Below are 18,448 nucleotides of genomic sequence, written 5' to 3' on the forward strand. Positions count from 1 at the left end.
TGTAGTGGAAACATAAACATGTCAGAATATTTTCATACTCTCCCGACATTGTGTTCATTGATTTTTTCATCTATTATTTTCACGTTGCTGTTTTACTTATCTATAGTATATGGCAGTCAATAACAAAATAAATGACTGACAGCTCCACCCAAATTTATTGATAGCCCTACCCTAAAGGACTGATAACCCCTCCCCAAATGACTGCTAGCCTTACGCTTTAGGACTGATAACCCCACCCTAAAGTGCTGACAGCCCCACCCAAAGGACTAATAACCGCACCCTAAAATGCTGATAGCCCCCCGAAAGGACTGATAACCCCACCCTAAAGTGCTGATAGCCCCCTCCAAAGGACTGATAACCTCTACCTTAAAGACTAATAGCCCTGCCCTAAAGAACTGCTAACCCTGCCCTAAAGGACTAATAACCCCGCCTTTAAGGACTGATAGCTCCACCTTAAAATTAATGATTGCCCCAACCTAAAGCACTGATAGCCCCGCTGAAGGACTGATAACCCCGCCTTAAAAGACTAATAGCTCCGCCCTGAGTCACTGACCAACCCTACCCTAAAGGACTGATAACCCCACCCTAAAGGACTGATAGCCCCGCCCTAAATGACTAATAAACCTGTCCTAAAGGACTGATAGCTCTGCCCTAAATAGACTTCCATGTGAGCAGAAGGTAAGATAGTCGTTTTGACGAGCAGGAAAGGTTATGGCATTTGTTTAAAGTTTTTGAGAGCAAATGATGTAGAATATTGTTATTGTTTATAACAAGCACTACTGTTTACGTTTAAGTAAATACAAAGAGTAAATATTGATTTCATAGCAACTTAAATAATGTGGGTCAGTGCAAACAGGAGTAACAGAATCAATTAAATGGGAAACAGCTGCGATGCAGGGATTTGGTGAAATACATTGTGGGAGATGTAGTCCTGTAGAGCTGCAGGACGGCAGGAGCACCCTCTAGTGGCTCTCATGGGCAGCTGATCTTCATAACAGGTTCAGTAACAGACTGTGAGGTGTAATGCAGCGGTACAGTTCAAGAGATAAACACCTGGACACAAAAAGGTTTATCGATGACCTTCTCGACTACTGCTGCGTGTTCCTGTTCAATACACTTTGATCATGTCTCACATGTATCACAACTGAAGCAACACTGAGAAACATGAGGCAACATAACAACAACAATCACAGTATATCTGGGCAGCATGGTGGCGCAGTGGGTAGCACAGTGGGTCGCCTCACAGTAAGAAGTTCGCTGGTTCGAGTCTCGGCTGGGTCAGTTGGTGTTTCTGTGTGGAGTTTGGATGTTCTCTCCGTGTTGAAGTGGGTTTCCTCCACAGTCCAAACACATGCGCTATAGGGGAACTGATGTGTGATCTGTGTGTGAAGGAATAAGAGTGTATGGGTGTTTCCCGGTGTTGTGTTGCAGCTGGAAGGGCATCCGCTGCGTAAAAGATATGCTGGATAAGTTGGCAGTTCATTCCACTGTGGCGACCCCAGATTAATAAAGGGACTAAGCAGAAAAGAAAATGAATGAATGAATTCAAAGAAGTGGTCCAGTATAATAACATTAACACTCATCAGTTATAGAGAAATACATTAATATTTAGGAGATTGTTTTGAATGTGTTACTAATTATTGCTGTTAAAGCTTTTAAATCGTAACAGAATTGACGCTAACAGAGTTGAGATTGTCCACCATTTTGTGTTTTAGCTCAAAACGCTAAAGCAGACAGCACATGGCCTCAAACAAAAACAAGGAATCCAGCTTTCTTCAATTACATTTATTTCTCGAACTGCTTCCAGCAAACTAGCACACTGTACATATATCACATAAAACAACCTTCAGTAAAGATATTTGGGGTAAATCAGCTGCGCTATTGCACAAACTCTCTTCATGGGCTTCAGGAATATTTCCCTTCTGATAGTTATGACTGGGGAAGGAACAGGATTCAGCGCTATAATTAAACCTTCATCATTGTACACTTCACATACAGTCGTTCATTGTTTTGCTAAACATGAAAGTGTAAAGACATCCTGAAGGAGAACTCAAAATCTGATTGCAGATCACATGACCACGCTCGCTCCTCTTTCTGCCCTCCTGATTGGCTGATCAGGATTTAAGCGGGAGAATTCGGAAGCGGTGAACATTCAGACCTTTGGCAGAAAGATAAATGCAGTGTGTAACCACGGCACATGTAAGACGATGTGTCCTCTCGACATACAGTATTATTATTCTCTCTTATGATCATCTGCTGATGGAGAAACGAACACAAAGCAAACCAAACGTCACTGAAAATCTTTCACAATTGGAGGTAGTCAGTACTGGAATATTATATTATCAAAATCTACATGATGACACACGCTGTTATATGCAGTCTACACTGACATAATGCTTCTCTCACCTAGAGTTTGTGTCTTGATTCTAGTACAGATGTCTACAGACTCTTAAATCAAGAAGGATTTTCCAGACAAGCACAACATATAGTGTTGTTTTCAGCAATAATGAGTCAAAATGAAGAGAGTTTCTCCTTAAAACAAGCAAAATAATCTGACAATGGGGAAAGCAAAACAATTGCACTAATGTTTTACCCATAATTGTGACTCATTATTTCTGAAAACAAGACAATAGTCGTCTAGAAAAGGCTTCTTGATTTAAGAAATATGCACAAGACAAACTCGCTAAGCATGGACAGCATGTTTTGCAGCTCTAGAAGTGTGTATTCCTGAACACACACACTTACACTATTGAACCGTCCGTCTTTAAGGCTCAGCAAGACTAAAGGGAAGTTCTTATGTCTAGTTCTCTCCTGTGTTATAATATGCAAGCATTACAGATGTGTGTATTGGGATATCTACTGTAGGTGAGGGTTCATTTACAGTCTATGGGCTGATCTCTGACTAAACAGACAAACATGCAACAGTGAGATACGTGAGACGGGATACGCGATGTGACTCTGCATGAGGATTAGAGGATTATTTCATACAATAGAAGACAGTACAGAGCCAAGAAGTCTAGAACCAAAGCTTTACGAAGATGGCGAAGGCTGACCGGCTGCATGCAGACCACTGGGGAATCTGGAGGAAAGCAGAGAAGAAAACCACGATTAGCAGAGGATCCCAGCTCAACATGAGTGTGTGTGTGTGTGTGTGTGCGTGTGTGTGTGTGTAAATTATAGTACAGCTTCCTGTGAAACATTTTAAGACACTAACAGAGTTGACGGAAACAGAGTTGAAAATAAAAGAGTTGACGAAAACAGAGTTGACAATAACAGAGTTGACGATGACAAAGTTGATTTTAACGGAGTTGACAATAACAAAGTTGACAATAAATGAGTTGACAATAAAAGAGTTAAAGATAATGAAGTTGACGATAATGGAGTTGACGATAACAGAGTTGACGATAACGGAGTTGACGATAACAGGGTTAACAATAACTTTCAATAATAAATAATAAAAAAGTTGACGATAACGGAGTTGACGATAACAGTTAATGATAACGAGGTTGACGATAACAAAATTGACGATAAAAGAATTGACGATAACAGAATTGACGATAACAGAGTTGACGATATCAGAGTTGACGATAACAGAGTTGACGATGACAGTTGACGATAACAGAGTTGATGATAACAGAGTTGACGATAACAGAGTTGATGATAACAGAGTTGACGATAACAGAGTTGACGATAACAAAGTTGACAATAACAGTTGACGATAACAGAGTTGACGATAACAGAATTGACGATAACAGTTGATGATAACAGAGTTGACAATAACAGTTGACGATAACAGAGTTGACGATATCAGAGTTGACGATAACAGAATTGACGATAAAAGAATTGACGATAACAGAGTTTATGATATCAGAGTTGACGATAACAAAGTTGCCGATAACAAAGTTTACGATAACAGTTGACGATAACAGAGTTGATGATAACAGAGTTGACGATATCAGAGTTGACGATAACAGAATTAACGATAAAAGAATTGACGATAACAGAGTTTATGATATCAGAGTTGACGATAACAAAGTTGCCGATAACAAAGTTTACGATAACAGTTGACGATAACAGAGTTGATGATAACAGAGTTGACGATAACAGAGTTGACGATAACAAAGTTGACGATAACAGTTGACGATAACAGAGTTGACGATAACAGAGTTGACGATAACCGTTGACGATAACAGAGTTGACGATAACAAAGTTGACAATAACAGTTGACGATGACAGAGTTGACGATAACAGAATTGACGATAACAGTTGACGATAACAGAATTGACGATAACAGTTGACGATAACAGAATTGACGATAACAGTTGACGATAATAGAGTTGACAATAACAGTTGACGATATCAGAGTTGACGATAACAGAATTGACGATAACAGTTGACGATAACAGAGTTGACAATAACAGTTGACGATGACAGAGTTGACGATAACAGAATTGACGATAACAGTTATTTTTCATCATTTTGTGCTTTGGCTCCAGATGCTAACCTCAAAGCACCCCATGATGTATATATAAGTATATAAGTGTGTGTGTGTGTGTGTGTGTGCTGTGGTGTGCATGTGTGTGTGCTCACATTAAATGATTAACTGGCTGCAGTCTCCTGCTGCATGATGTACACTCGAGAGGCATCGTCCACCATGCTGCCGCAGTGAACATCACTCCTGAAACAGAGATGCAGAGCCCAATAAAGCAACACAATAATAAAGGTGTCCAGTTTCCAAGAATCCAAGTTTCTCATCCACACTGAGAAGTATCTGAAACTGGTAAAGTCATCGTACACCACACGTGTAAAATGCAGTAAAAAAAGTCTGCCAGAGTATATTTGGTATAAACTTATTATAATAAAGATCTGGTGTACAGCTGGTGTTTTAGAAGACAGGTTGAATCCAGATATATTAAACAGGTTCATTAATATCATGAATTCAAAAATAAGGTACATTCTGATCCAACATTTCTAAATAATAATAGAAATGTCCAATATCTACAGTCAGAATGAGCATCACAGGGATAAACATGCATGATGATCTTCAGAAAACTCTGCTTGTCTGAGTGGAGAAAGCTTTTCAGATGTGTCTGGGTTGACTGACCTGTTATCATTAATATCTGTGCTGTTTCCTGAAAAGAAAATAAGAAACAAAGCAAAGTTCACATCTGTTACATCAACAACATGATGGCCTGTTTCTAGTCTAAATATCTAAAAACTCTTAAATCAGTCAGCATTTTCTAGACAAACACAAAATATAGTCTAGTTTTCCGAAATAATGAGTCAAAATGAACAGAGTTTCTCCCTAAAACAAGCAGAATAATCTGCCAATGGAGGAAGAAAGATAAGCTAGTTTTTCATTTGGACATTAGATCATTCTGTTTCCCACATTGTCAGATTATTTTGCTGATTTTAAGGAAACCTCACTTCATTTTGACTCTTATTTCTTTTCTATTGCTCGTCTAGAAAATGCTTTTTGATGAAACTTTTTTTTTTAAAGATATTTGGACTAGAAAACCATTTTTATTTCATCATTATGGCTCACAAGACACGCAGTCAGATCACACACACTCCTGCTTACCGTTCTCCACGTCGAGCGGACAGGAGCTCAGTATGTCTATGGATCTCACAGTGCTGTATCCAACACTAAACACACACACACACACACACACACACACACACACACACACACACACACACACACACACACACACACACACACACACACACACACACACACACAGAGCGCAGATCAGTGGAGAAGAGGAGAGAAGCTGCATTGCTCTCACAACATGTCTGTCATTCATTCGCTTCATATCCACATCTAGTGCACTGATGATGCTCTACATACACAAGTTCATATCTGACTTCACAGCCATTGTGTTCAGTTCTCTGCTTTTCCAGTAGTTGGTGTGTGTTAATTACTTACGTTCGCCTCCCTCGCCATAGTATTCTAGCGTGACAGCTCATAAGAGATGAATGACCTTGGCATGTAATAACTGGTTATGATCTATTACTGAACTGATACCGAATCATCAACATCTGCATCATGGTGCATTGACCAAATGATAAGTTTTAACACCCCTAACAGACAGACAGACAGACAGATGCTCACGTGTTGGTCTTCTGGCTGTTCTCCATCTTCTCGTCCTGCAGGAATCGGGCATTGCTGTAAGACGTGGCCGGTTTGCTAGCGCGTGTGACGGAGAAGCTGGTGGGCGATGTGGCGGTGACGTGATGCCCGGGTCTCACTGGCTTAGCTGAGAGGGGAGAAAAGCACACACACACACACACACACGCACACACACACACACACACACACACACACACACACACACACACACACACATCATCAATCATCAATGCGCTGTAAAGAGGATCTGAGAGAGTGTGTGTGAATGTGAATGCAGTGTTCAGCGTACCGATCTGAGCGGCGTTGGGCCGGCGCAGTGGGTAACGCAGCCTCATGGCGTCCCGGATGCGCTCCACCTCCTGCTGGTACCGGCGCCGGTCATTCATCGCGCCCTGTTTGGCGTCCTTCAGTGCTGTCTCCAGCGCCCGAACCCGCTCAGCCGTAGAACGAAGACGTTTCTCCAGCTTCGGAAGCTCACAGCGGAGATCTGCATTATCACGTACCAGCTGCTCGACACAGAGGACGCAATGAGGAAATTCAGCTCAGCTCAATTGAGTTCAATCTGTACAGCGCTTTTCATAACAATTACTGTTTCACAGATGCTGTACAGAAGGTGCACATTACTACAATTAAATGAAGTTAAAGTTGAGGTTATCAGTTTCCATAACTGTATTAGTTATTAATAACTAGAGCCAGACAGAATCCATGTGCACAGAAATACACAGATTTCCGCAGATGTTTAACGTATCATTTGGTCTATTTGTTTACTTGTGTATATGTTTGTACATTTATATGTATTTGGTTTTTAAATTAATTTCAGTAATAATATTTACTAATATGAAGGTGTTCATTTGATTTATTCACAATGCAGTCTGTGAAGTAATATTTTCTGTCTTTTAGTAGAGATGTTATATGAGAGACTTGCTTTGTTTACCAATCAACTGGATCTAGATGGATTGGATTTGCATTATGAACAATATTCATAAATTAAAAAGCTATTATTTTTTATTTTATATTTTAAACTTGTAGTAACGATTCTCCCAAAATAATTCTGCATAAATCCGCAGATTTTTTACAAGATTTTCCACAATAATAACAAAAAATGTCTGCAGATAGTCTGGCCCTACTAATAACTGGGGCCAGACAGAATCTGTGGACATTTTTTGCTTATTTTGTGCAAAATTTAGTTTTATCAAACTTTGTTTCAGAAAGTTTCATAACTAAAAACCTAATGTATAAAAATAAAAATAATACCTTTTTTAACTTTTATTCAAGATTTACAATGCAAATCCAATTGGATCCACTTATTTGGTAATCAAAGCATAAAATATCTACTAAAAGACAGGATATTACTGCACAAACTGTATTGTAATTATATGAACATTTTTTATAATAGTCAATAATATTACTGTAATTAATGAAAAATATAGTATAGCTCTCAAAAAATATGAATATAGATTTACACACATTAACACAGGTAAATAAAGACTCAACGATGAGCTACAAATCTGCTGAAGTCTGTGTATTTCTGCGCGTGCAGATCTGTGTGTGCCTACTAATAACTTTAACTAATTTACTAGTAACTAATAGCTTTTAACTGTTAAAGTTACAATATATAAGCATATTATCCTGCACTATGATAGTAAATAGGCGATGCAGAGATGTTCAGTGAAGTGTATGGATATAATGGGATGACATGGATTCAGTGAAATATGTCCAACAAACGTAACCTCAGAGCGTCCTCACCTGTTTATGAACCTTTGTAAGCTGATCCAGGTTGTTCTCAAGAAAGGAAATCTTCTGCTTCTGGGTGTTAGACCCCCCACTATCATCAGGTCCAATTTCTGAACTCTGTGCAAAGAGAAGATGAGCTGACACTTCACTATACACTGCCTTTTACACTAACAGCCAATTAACCCTTGTGTATTGTTCTGATTGACTCTCCTTTAGTAAGTGCATGCTGTAAATGAATATTCCACAGTACTTAAATGTAGAATTAAACTGAAAAATGAAGCATAATCAAAGACACACAGCAGTATAAGATCTCTCCAGCGCATGATCCATGTTCAGGTGCTGAACTCACTTTTTTAACCCGAGTCGTGAGGTCTTGAACGAACAGCTTGCGCAGGTTGTGGAGGGTCTGGAGTTCCCGAGCCTGCGAAAGACAAACTCAACATCACTTTCCAGAACTTTCTCATTCACTGTTACTCGCTGGTGGAATAAAACTGAGACTAATCCTTTCTGTTTCCCGACTTCTATCCAAAAAGTAGGCATACACAGTTTGATTTTTGCTGCTGTGAGAGCTTGTAGATTGTTGATGCTCGCTTGGTTGTGAATCAATCATTTTTAAACATGTCCAGATATGTTCTGTTAGCTTAAATTCATGAGGTGTCGACCAGCCGCTGAATGATCTAGTTTTCACTTTGGCAGAAGATTGTTTTGTTCACCTCATGGTAGATTATTCTGCTTAATTGCTTCATTTTGACTCATTATTTCTTAAAACAAGACAATATGTTCGGCTTGTCTAGAAAATGCTTTTTGATTTTATAATTTGTTGATATTTGGACTAGAAACAAGACAAAAACATTAAATAATGTACAAATATACGCAGAGGAATGGGCAAAAATGCCCAGGTTTGCAAAGCTTGTGGCATCACATTCAACAAGACTTGAGGCTGTAATCACTAGCAAAGGTGCATCAACAAAGTATTGAGCAAAGGCTGTGAACACTGATGCACATCTGATTTTACCGGTGTTTTATTTGTAATAAATTTGTAGCTATATATATATACATATAAATATATGTTTTAATTTCCACAGTGATCTGATGGAGTTTGAATATTCTCTCTCTGTGTATTACAATGGAAACTTACAACAGTCTCCTCAAGGCCCTTGAGATCCTGTTTGGACTGCTCGTGTCTCTCCTGTTGAAACCTGAAGAGGAAACTGACAGACGTTAATAACAGATTCACAGCATTAAGATGTCTGCTTCAGGATCTGGGTGTATGAGGAGACGTACGACATCTGCTCCAGACAGGCGCTCTTGCTGTCGTCCTGCAGCTTCAGATTGCTGAAACTGGAGCGCACGTGAGCCAGCTCCAACTCCAGAGCCTGGTTCTTACTGCAACACATGCGATGATACCATTAACACCTCATTACAACACACACACACACACACACACGTTATATCTGACTAAATGTGTAATGCTATGAAGAAAAGATTGCCTTAATTAGAGTTTTTGCCTTTTTTTTTCTTTTTGTCTCAAGACAAGCAAAACACTGGGGTCAAAATGAGGTGAACTTCTCCTTAAAGCAACAAAATAATCTGGCTGTGGCGCAGGAAAAATAATGTAGCTTTTCATTTCGACATACAGTAAGATTATTTCTCTTCCCTCATTGTCAGATTATTCTGCTTGTTTTACGGAAAACAAAAACATTTCGACTCATTCTGTTTGAACTCAACTCTAGATGTTTTGCTTGTCTAGAAAATGCTGCTTGATTTAAGAATGTTTAGACATTTAGACTGGAAACAGGACAAAATCTCTAAGCAAGGAAAGCCTTTTCTGCAGTGTGTCTGCAGTAAGTATTATTGGGTTAATGTCCGAGGAGTGAGACTGACTCTGTGAGCTCGTCGATGAGTCTCTGCTTCTCGTTAATTTCATCCCGCAGGCGGCTGAGCTGCGTCTGACGAGACTCCGCATGCAGAGCTGGACGAACAGCGGCCTTCTGCACACACACACACACACACACACACACACACACACACACACACAAACATATGTTTGACTGCCATCCGTGATTTCATTTTTATCCTAATGTCTAGGAGAAGAAAGTCTGAGATGCACACACGGCATTGCAAAAGAGCTGTTTCACCCAAGACTGCAGATTCTGTCCTTAATGACTCTCCCTGACGATGCTTCAATCCCCTGAGCCCTTCGTTCATCTTCCGGACAAACATGAAGATAATGTAGATGAAATCCTGAAGCTCTCTCGTCCTCCAGAGACTCTCAAAGTCCAGACCTGACCAAAAACATCCTCCAGAAGAGTGCACTTGCTTATTCAAGAGTTCGCCCTCAGCCGGAGATCGATTATGAAGCGTGTTTGGCATGCTGTACTGAGAGAGAGCTCTGAGCTCAGAAGATCCTCGAGCCTGGGGCTCCCTCCTGTTTGCAGCTAGGTCAAGAGGGGAGTTTGAGCTCATGTAGGTCTCGATGAACTCCCCTGACTTATATCTAGCTAATGACCGATGATAGGATGGCTAAAGAGAGATACGGCTCACTAAGCTGATGCCAATTTAAAATGTTCAATTTACTTAGGTCTTGTGTTTTTGGATTGTGGGAGGAAACAGGGGAACCTGGAGGAAACCATCGCAAGCACGGGGAGAACTCCGCACAGAAAGGTCGACTGGCTCAGTACGGCTTTTAACCAGAGACATTCTAGCTGTGAGGCAACAGTGCTAACCACTGTACCGCCGTGCCGCCCTATCTAAAGAAAGGAGGAGTGAGGGTGGAAGGGGGAATTCTTCAAGACGAAGATGACTGAGGTAAGGAACTCTGGTTATTTATAGTGAGTTTGGAATGGTCTGATTGGTGAATCATGCATTAGATAATGCAGCACCAGCTGTGGTCAATCATGATCACGTGATCAGCTCTCAGTTACTTCATAAATAAACTTCACCATGACACAAAAATGGTGAAATGTCTCTATTGACCCATGTCTTCTGTGCAAGCATTGTATTGGCCATGGTTAATGTGCACCTGAACTAACGTTCAACAGAGAATATGCACAAAATTATCATTTTAATTGTGTTCATTAATGCACAGAAGTGTTGCTGGAGTTCGGTCATGACCACAGCTCATGGAGAGGGCGTTGAGGGTGATTTTGGTCTGGTCTGGACTATGGAGGATGAAGAGCTCCAGGATTATATCTAAATATCTTCATTTGTGTCTGAAGATGAACAAAGCTCTCAGGGGATTGAAATGACACGAGGGACAGGAATTAAGGACAGACGCTTTCATTCATAGTGAACTATCTCCTGTAAATGCAACCTGATGATGTGTGTCCATATACAGTATGACCCACTTACTTTCCCATCAGCCTCTCTGTCCGCCTTCTCTCCTCCGTCCAGCTCTGCCACATGACTCTCTGATAGAAACAAACACACACACACACACACACACACACACACACATGCATTAATGGAGCCGTGCAGTGCAGAACTGAGCTCAGTCTGAATCTGAAACACGTCCTCTTGACTTCAGCTCAGTTGTTTTTGACACACATACGACACATAAAGATATGACACATTACAAAACAAATGTCATATCACTGTCTCTGTAAAAATGAAATCTAGCAGTGTAAGTATTTGTGTGTATTAACGTATATCCCTCTAAAAGTGCACATTCAATATCAGTATTCCTCATTCATCTGCTAAGAGACTAATGCTGGAGCTGGACTTTGTTGAATCCAGTCCTCTTATTCAGTTCACTCAAACCAAAATCTGTGATAGAAGCAGAAGAGTCTGAAGACCAGAGCATAAGAGTGATGAACTGCAGTGTGTGTGTGTGTGTGTGTGTGTGTGTGTGTGTGTGTGTGTGTGTGTGTCACCAGAGTTCTGCAGTGTGTAGAGTTCTTCACTGAGAGCATCATAGTTGTCCTCCAGCTGTCTCTTCTTCTGCTCCACGTTCTGCATGTATTCTGTGAGAGAACGGATCTTTGCCTCATGCTGCGCACACACACACACGCACGCACGCACACACGCACGCACACACACACACACACACACACACACACACATGAAGACACAAAGTTAACAGGATAGACTACAGTCACATTTATTTGACATTTACTCGATATGGCACACACACACTTACTTATACTGGTATTGGTGATTTATGAGGACTTTCCATAGGGGGGAAATGTAATTTCAAACATTCATTTTCTTTTCGGCTTAGTCCCTTTATTAATCAGGGGTCACCACAGCGGAATGAACCGGCAACTCATTCATTCATTCATTTTCTTTTCGGCTCAGTGCCTTTATTAATCAGGGGTTGCCACTGCAGAATGAACCGTCAACTCATTTATTCATTCATTCATTCATTCATTCATTCATTCATTTTCTTTTCGGCTTAGTCCCTTTATTAATCAAAGGTTGCCACAGCAGAATGAACCACCAACATTTCCAGCATATGTTTTACAGAGCGGATGCCCTTCCAGCTGCAACCAATCACTGGGAAATATCCATACACACTCATCCACACTCATACACTACGGCCAGTGTAGTTGATCAGTTCCCCTATAGCGCATGTGTTTGGACTGTGAGGGAAACTGGAGCACCCGGAGGAAACCCACGCCAACACGGGGAGAACATGCAAACTCCACACAGAAACACCAACTGACCCAGCCGAGACTCAAACCAGAGACCTTCTTGCAGTGAGGTGATCCTGCCACCCACTGCGCCACCGTGATGCCGGTAATGTATTTTTTCACATTAAAAACCAGTGTTCCCCTACCCCTAAACCCAGCCCTCACAGCAAACCTGTGGCAGACTCTGGATGTGAAAAGACCCCATCGATTGGATTATTAAGCCTTTTGAATTAGAGGACACAAGACATGTCCTCATAAACCACCTCAATGTTGTAACAACACTGTCATACCCAGAGCCAGACAGAATCTGTCTACATTTGTGCTATTTCTGTGCAGAATGTGGTAAAAATATGCAGATTGATTTTTGAAATGAAAATAAAACTGGATAAATGTAGATTCACACACATTTACATCAAGTAAATACACTCAATAACAGCCTAAAATCTTCGCATAGTCATGAATTATACACACACACACACACACCTGTGAGATGAGCAGTTGGCATGACGACAGCTCCCGGCTGGTCTCCTCCATCTTGCGATGGCACTCCAGCTGCATGTTCTCCAGCTGCCGGCAGCGCTTCACCATCGACTTCACCTCAGATTTAATCTTGCTGATGTAGAGACGTGCCACGGTGAACTCCTCCTCAATCGCACCGCTGATCTCCACCGGCTACACACACACACAGATTACTGTCACCATAAACACACACACTTCTGCAACTGACGCTACTGTGCATCAGCTCATCAGTGGACTCAGGACGTCACACAGTCAGTTTGCATTGGCTGTATTTGCTTGATTCTGATTGGTCAGTTGCTACATTATACATGTTATTCTCAGATAACCACTGCTGAAACTAATGAGTCATCTTGACCGTCAGTGAATACGTCTACATATATATTTACATGCGTGTCTGTCTCGCTGCTGTTTCTGACTGTCTGTCTGGCGCCACCTAGAGACTGAATAATGTGCAGGTTAGCGTATGCACCATTCAGCCATTTCATGTCTGTCAGCTTCGTCTTTAAAGAATTAATGAACTAGTATGGCTCAGAACAATGCTTTGTGTCTAACGTTTCTGTTTTGTGGTCAGTAGCTGTGTAATAAGCAGGATAAAGTACACGCAGGCGGTTGTTATCACAGAATAACCCCTTCAGTCTTTACAGCAGCTGCTGATAAACCTGTCAGGGTTTATTCTGGGTTATAGTTATTATAACCCTTTTTATTTTATGTAAGTAACTATATCTTAAAATAAATCACTGCATAAAATGACTCAAACCAGGATTTTTGCTCACACTGCCTCTATTAGAGACAGATAGCCTGTTTAGCTCATCGATCAGCTATGAGCAGATGAAAATAAACCTAAAGGGAATGTGCTCTCTGGTCTTACTAGCTTGAGTTCTCCGTTTCCGACGATGCTGCTGAACTCGCTGAGATCCTTCATCAGGCCGTTCAACACGTCAGCGATGCGCTTCCTCTGCTGTGAGCTCACTTCCTGCATCTGCGCTAGCTCCGCCTCCAGCTCCATCAGGTTGGCCTAGAAAGGTAAGAAAGCGGTGAGGACACAACATTCGATGCTTTTCCCCTGAATGACACAGCTTGATGCAGTTCAGTGCAGTGATTTGCTTTTCCACTGCAATGCCAGCACTAGCTACACCAGTAACATCTTACAGGATACTGTGATGCCTCCAACACTTGTAAGACTAGTGTGAAAAATAGCACGTCTTACTTCAACTATCCTATTTTTGAATGATTTATTTACTACACGGCTGTCTGGAATACTTGATTCTGATCAGTTGTGACATTCCAATGTATGGTTATTCTCAGATAACAGCTGCTGAAACTACTGACACAGACTACTCTGGGTATTTTGAATCATCTTGACCGTCAGTGAATGTTTTCATCCATATTCATATGCTTTTTTCGGTCATGTGTAACCCCGCCGGTCCTACTGCACCCATCCCGCTCTGAGCTGGTATCGAACCAGTGACCTTCCCCATGGGCGTCGGTTGCTCTAACAAGGAGGCTGAAGATCGTGGTCTCTAGCATCTGTCGCTAGAGCACCTTTAGAGGTCAGAGGAGTGAGGTTTACCTGCATAGCACTTACTATCTGGCCTCCGCCTCACTTCCATCCGGGTCACGGCACCAATGTAACCCCGCCGGTCCTACACCACCCAACCCGCTCCGAACTGAGATCGAACCAGCAACTCTTTGTATGGGAGTCGGTTGCTCTAACAAGGAGGCTAAAGACCATGGCCAGCACTTACTTGCTGGCCTCTGTTACATTCACCCCCCTAAACATAACTCTCATCCGGGTCACGGCACCAATGTAACTAGTCTTTTGCGCCTCTTCTGCGTTGTGTGAACACTTATCAACTTTGATCTTTTGGTGATTTATTGTCTGTGAAAAACAGAACAAAAATGAGCGCAAAGACATTCAACCAGCCCTCGTGCACTGGCTTCTTCTTCCCACACATCACAATGAATTTTCCTTATGAGGTAACAGAGGCGGCGCTCTACATGTAAAACAGTAAACACGTTAATCCCTTCCTTTTTTATAGTATTTTAATGTGTGCAAGTGGAGCGATCTAATATGACCTGTTACACACGCTCATGCTTTTGAATGTTTGGCGCCATCTAGAGACTGAATCATGGTTAGTGTATACACCATTCAGCCATTTTTGTTTCTATCAGCTTTGTCTTTAAAGCCGTGATGAACTCTTATACCTCAGAATAATTTTTAGGCTCTATTTAGAAAAAATATTTTGCCAACTAGCTGTATAATCAGCAGGATGAAGTACATGCAGGCGGTTGTTATTGCAGAATAAACTCTTCAGTCGTGTTCAACAGCTGATAAACGAAGCCACCAATTTAAATGCATCCTAACAATCTTGTGAAAAGAGTCCTTTCCACCAGGGAGGAACAGTGAATGAGAAGGTTCTGGAAAGAGACTTATATCCTACAGCTAATGTCAAGCCTTCTCACTCAGAACAGCACAGTGTTCTCCTGGAAATGTGGGGTGCTTGTTGGAAGGTGTTTGGTGCATATGGAGAGAAATGAGTGTGTGATCACCATCTTGTGGCTGAGCTGCTCGGCCAGCTGTTTGTTGTGCAGACTCTTCTCCTCCACCTCCTGGCTCTTCTGGTCGTAGTTGACGGCCAGCTCCTCCAGCGCCTGCAGCACCTCCCGCACCTCCGCCTTGGCGCTCTCGCTCTCCGTCTGCAGACGACCCAGCTCCGTCTGCACCTTATCACTGTCGCCGCGGGTGGAGGCCAGCAGCTGAACACACCACAGCGTTACAGTTCACAAACACCGCTCTCAACCAAACATACTGTAGACACAGGGTGCCAATCACAGACGGGGTTTAACCTGTGTAGGTAATGCTTGATCCCCTTAAAGATGTCAAAATTCAAACTTCATTTTCACATACACACAGTCATATACATACGAGTGAAATGCCTAAACAACTGCCTGTAACATAAATATATATACAGTTAAATTCAGAATTATTCGCCCCTTTAAATTCTTTTTCCTTTTAAAATATTTCCCAGATGATGTTGAACAGATTCAGGAAATGTTCACAGTGTGTCTGATAATATTTGTTCTTCCGGAGAAAGCCTTATTTGTTTTATTTCGGTTAGAATAAAAGCAGTTTTTAATTTTTTAAACACCATTTTAAGGTCAATATTATTAGCCCCTTATTATTAGAAAGCTATATTTATTTCTAAATGTCTACAGAACAAACCATCGTTATACAATAACTTGCCTAATTACCCTAACCTGCCTAGTTACCCTAATTACCCTAGTGAAGCCTTTACATGTCACTTTAAGCTGTATAGAAGTGTCTTGAAGAATATCTAGTCTAATATTATTTACTGTCATCATGACAAAGACAAAATAAATCAGTTATTAGAGATGAGTTGGGGCTCATGTTTCTGACTTCAACTACATAGATATTGATATATTGACATTGACATAGACATGGATATATATATAACAATAAGAATCTAAATTATTGAGTAATCTCTGACCTCATCCTGATCCAGAATCTGCTCCTTCAGCTTCTCCACCAGCTGACACTGGAGATTGATCTCATCATCCTGGAAAGCACACAGTGGATGACGTTAGGGTAAAACAGCACATATCTGCATATAGATACTGTAAACTATGATGTGATAGATGACACATGGTCCACAGTGAGTCTTCATTTCAATAACATAACTAATAATGCCATGAGTGCAAATAAAAGCTTTCCTTACTTAGAGTGTTTGTCTTCTACTTAGTCTGGATATCTACAAATGTTCATAGGTAAGAAGCAAGTATAGAGAAGTTCTGTCTTGCCAAGTTAACAATCAGTCTGTCAAAGATTTTGTAAGGATAGTTTTTTTGGCTGAAAATGACGGATTTTGAGATTGATTTTGTCAAAACGTATTGAATTGTTTGCTTTGATTATTGTGTTTTGCAGAGTAAATTCACACAAATCTTATACTTTTGTTCCTTTTTTATATTAAGAACCACTGGACTCACTAAATCCTGGAGGGACTGAACCATTATTGTATAAACAAATCATTATTTTGCTTATAGCACATTGGAAGATTATTGTTGCCAACTATTTGATGCAAAAAAAAAACTTTTTTCTGAAAGCAAGGCAATCATTTTTACTAGTCTAGAAAATGCTTCTTTATTTAAGCGTTTTAATTATTACCACTAGAACCAAGGAAAAAACTCCAAGTATTTATTTATTTTATTTTTTTGCAGAGAACCTTTATTAGCACTTATAAGAGCTGACTAAATGACAAGCTTTTGTCATCCAATTGTAGATTACAGAACTGAAAATCAGGAACTAATTGCTGTTTGATTTGATTCTCTAGCATGAGCTTGAAAATTAAACTAGTTTTAAATAAGTAGCACAATCCTGAGCGCAGATAAGAGCCTTTAATTGTATTTACTTATATCACATTTAGTCATTTAGCAGAAAAAAAAAATCTGCCTTCCTTCTTAGACTTTACAGACCTGAAACTTGCCTACAGCACTTCTTCATTGTTGCTCTTATAGTTGTGTAAATTGCTTCCTTGTCCTCATTTGTAAGTCGCTTTGGATGAAAGCTTCTGCTAAATGACTAAATGTAAATGTACTTATATCTTCTACTCTTTCTGCATTCTAACTGTTTTGAATATCCAATGTAAAAGCTCTACGCTCCATAAATCTGTAAGTAAATGATTGAATTAAAGCAATGAAGGTCTGAATTAAAAAACAAAAAGAGAATTTTAAATCTGACCTGTGTGACATATTAATGTTTGGTAAATAAAGTAATGTCATATCAGTTAGAAGTTAGGTATGGTGTGCCACAACCCAGCAGGCACACATCGTCATAAGATGTTAATATTGGGTTAGATTTAGATTGTGACGACAAAAATTCCATATCTAGCCAGTGTCTAATGACAATGTTATTTTGACTTTTAATAACAACATCAAATGACGTTGATATCTGTTTGATTTTGGGGTTTGTTAGTAAGTGACCAAGATCCAATGTCAAGCCAATATCTTAAACTAACATCATATTGATGTCAGATACTGATATTTATTCATCAGGTTTGGCAACCAAAATTCAACGTCTGATTGGTAACGTCCACACAACGTCAAGCACAACATCATTAGACAGTGATATTAGGCTGATTTCAGGTTGGACATTGGACAATGACGTCGGTCTGATGTTGGGTTTTGATGTCAACCTGATTTTCATTTCCAAACAAAATGACACGTCCCCATGACTATAGGGTACAACATCAACCTGACGTCATGATGATGGCTGGTGCCTGCTGGGAAGGCTCTGTACTGCATCCTTTGATTTTCTCCTGTTAAGTTTTAAACTTTCACTGTAAACTCAGACTGATTTTCCTTGACGCCCAATGAATCCTGTCACTTTGTGGAACTGATGGACCGTACAGTGAAG

The 18,448-nt window shown here is 40.5% G+C and overlaps 1 protein-coding gene across 2 annotated transcripts in view; it reads right to left on the bottom strand.

Moving 5' to 3' along the window:
* Positions 1-1,770: 1,770 nt before the first annotated feature.
* Positions 1,771-18,448, bottom strand: part of kif5aa (kinesin family member 5A, a) — a 30,290-nt gene continuing 13,612 nt past the window's right edge. The window contains exons 13-29 of one of the 2 annotated variants that reach the window (NM_001199776.1): positions 16,527-16,595; positions 15,568-15,774; positions 13,886-14,032; positions 12,982-13,170; positions 11,740-11,857; positions 11,219-11,277; positions 9,752-9,858; positions 9,152-9,253; positions 9,006-9,066; positions 8,217-8,288; positions 7,880-7,984; positions 6,423-6,639; positions 6,116-6,260; positions 5,582-5,646; positions 5,105-5,132; positions 4,591-4,678; positions 1,771-3,079 (exon numbers count right to left, since the gene is read on the bottom strand). In NM_001199776.1, coding sequence (NP_001186705.1) covers positions 4,600-4,678; positions 5,105-5,132; positions 5,582-5,646; positions 6,116-6,260; positions 6,423-6,639; positions 7,880-7,984; positions 8,217-8,288; positions 9,006-9,066; positions 9,152-9,253; positions 9,752-9,858; positions 11,219-11,277; positions 11,740-11,857; positions 12,982-13,170; positions 13,886-14,032; positions 15,568-15,774; positions 16,527-16,595 — 1,770 coding nt within the window. In that variant the 3' untranslated portion in view covers positions 1,771-3,079; positions 4,591-4,599. Of the gene's footprint in view, positions 3,080-4,590; positions 4,679-5,104; positions 5,133-5,581; positions 5,647-6,115; positions 6,261-6,422; positions 6,640-7,879; positions 7,985-8,216; positions 8,289-9,005; positions 9,067-9,151; positions 9,254-9,751; positions 9,859-11,218; positions 11,352-11,739; positions 11,858-12,981; positions 13,171-13,885; positions 14,033-14,342; positions 15,775-16,526; positions 16,596-18,448 lie in introns of those variants that run through there. The other variant, XR_012385005.1, reaches the window with a different exon arrangement.

The sequence above is a fragment of the Danio rerio genome, chromosome 9 (assembly GCF_049306965.1).
Source record: "Danio rerio strain Tuebingen ecotype United States chromosome 9, GRCz12tu, whole genome shotgun sequence".
Lineage (NCBI taxonomy): Eukaryota > Metazoa > Chordata > Actinopteri > Cypriniformes > Danionidae > Danio > Danio rerio.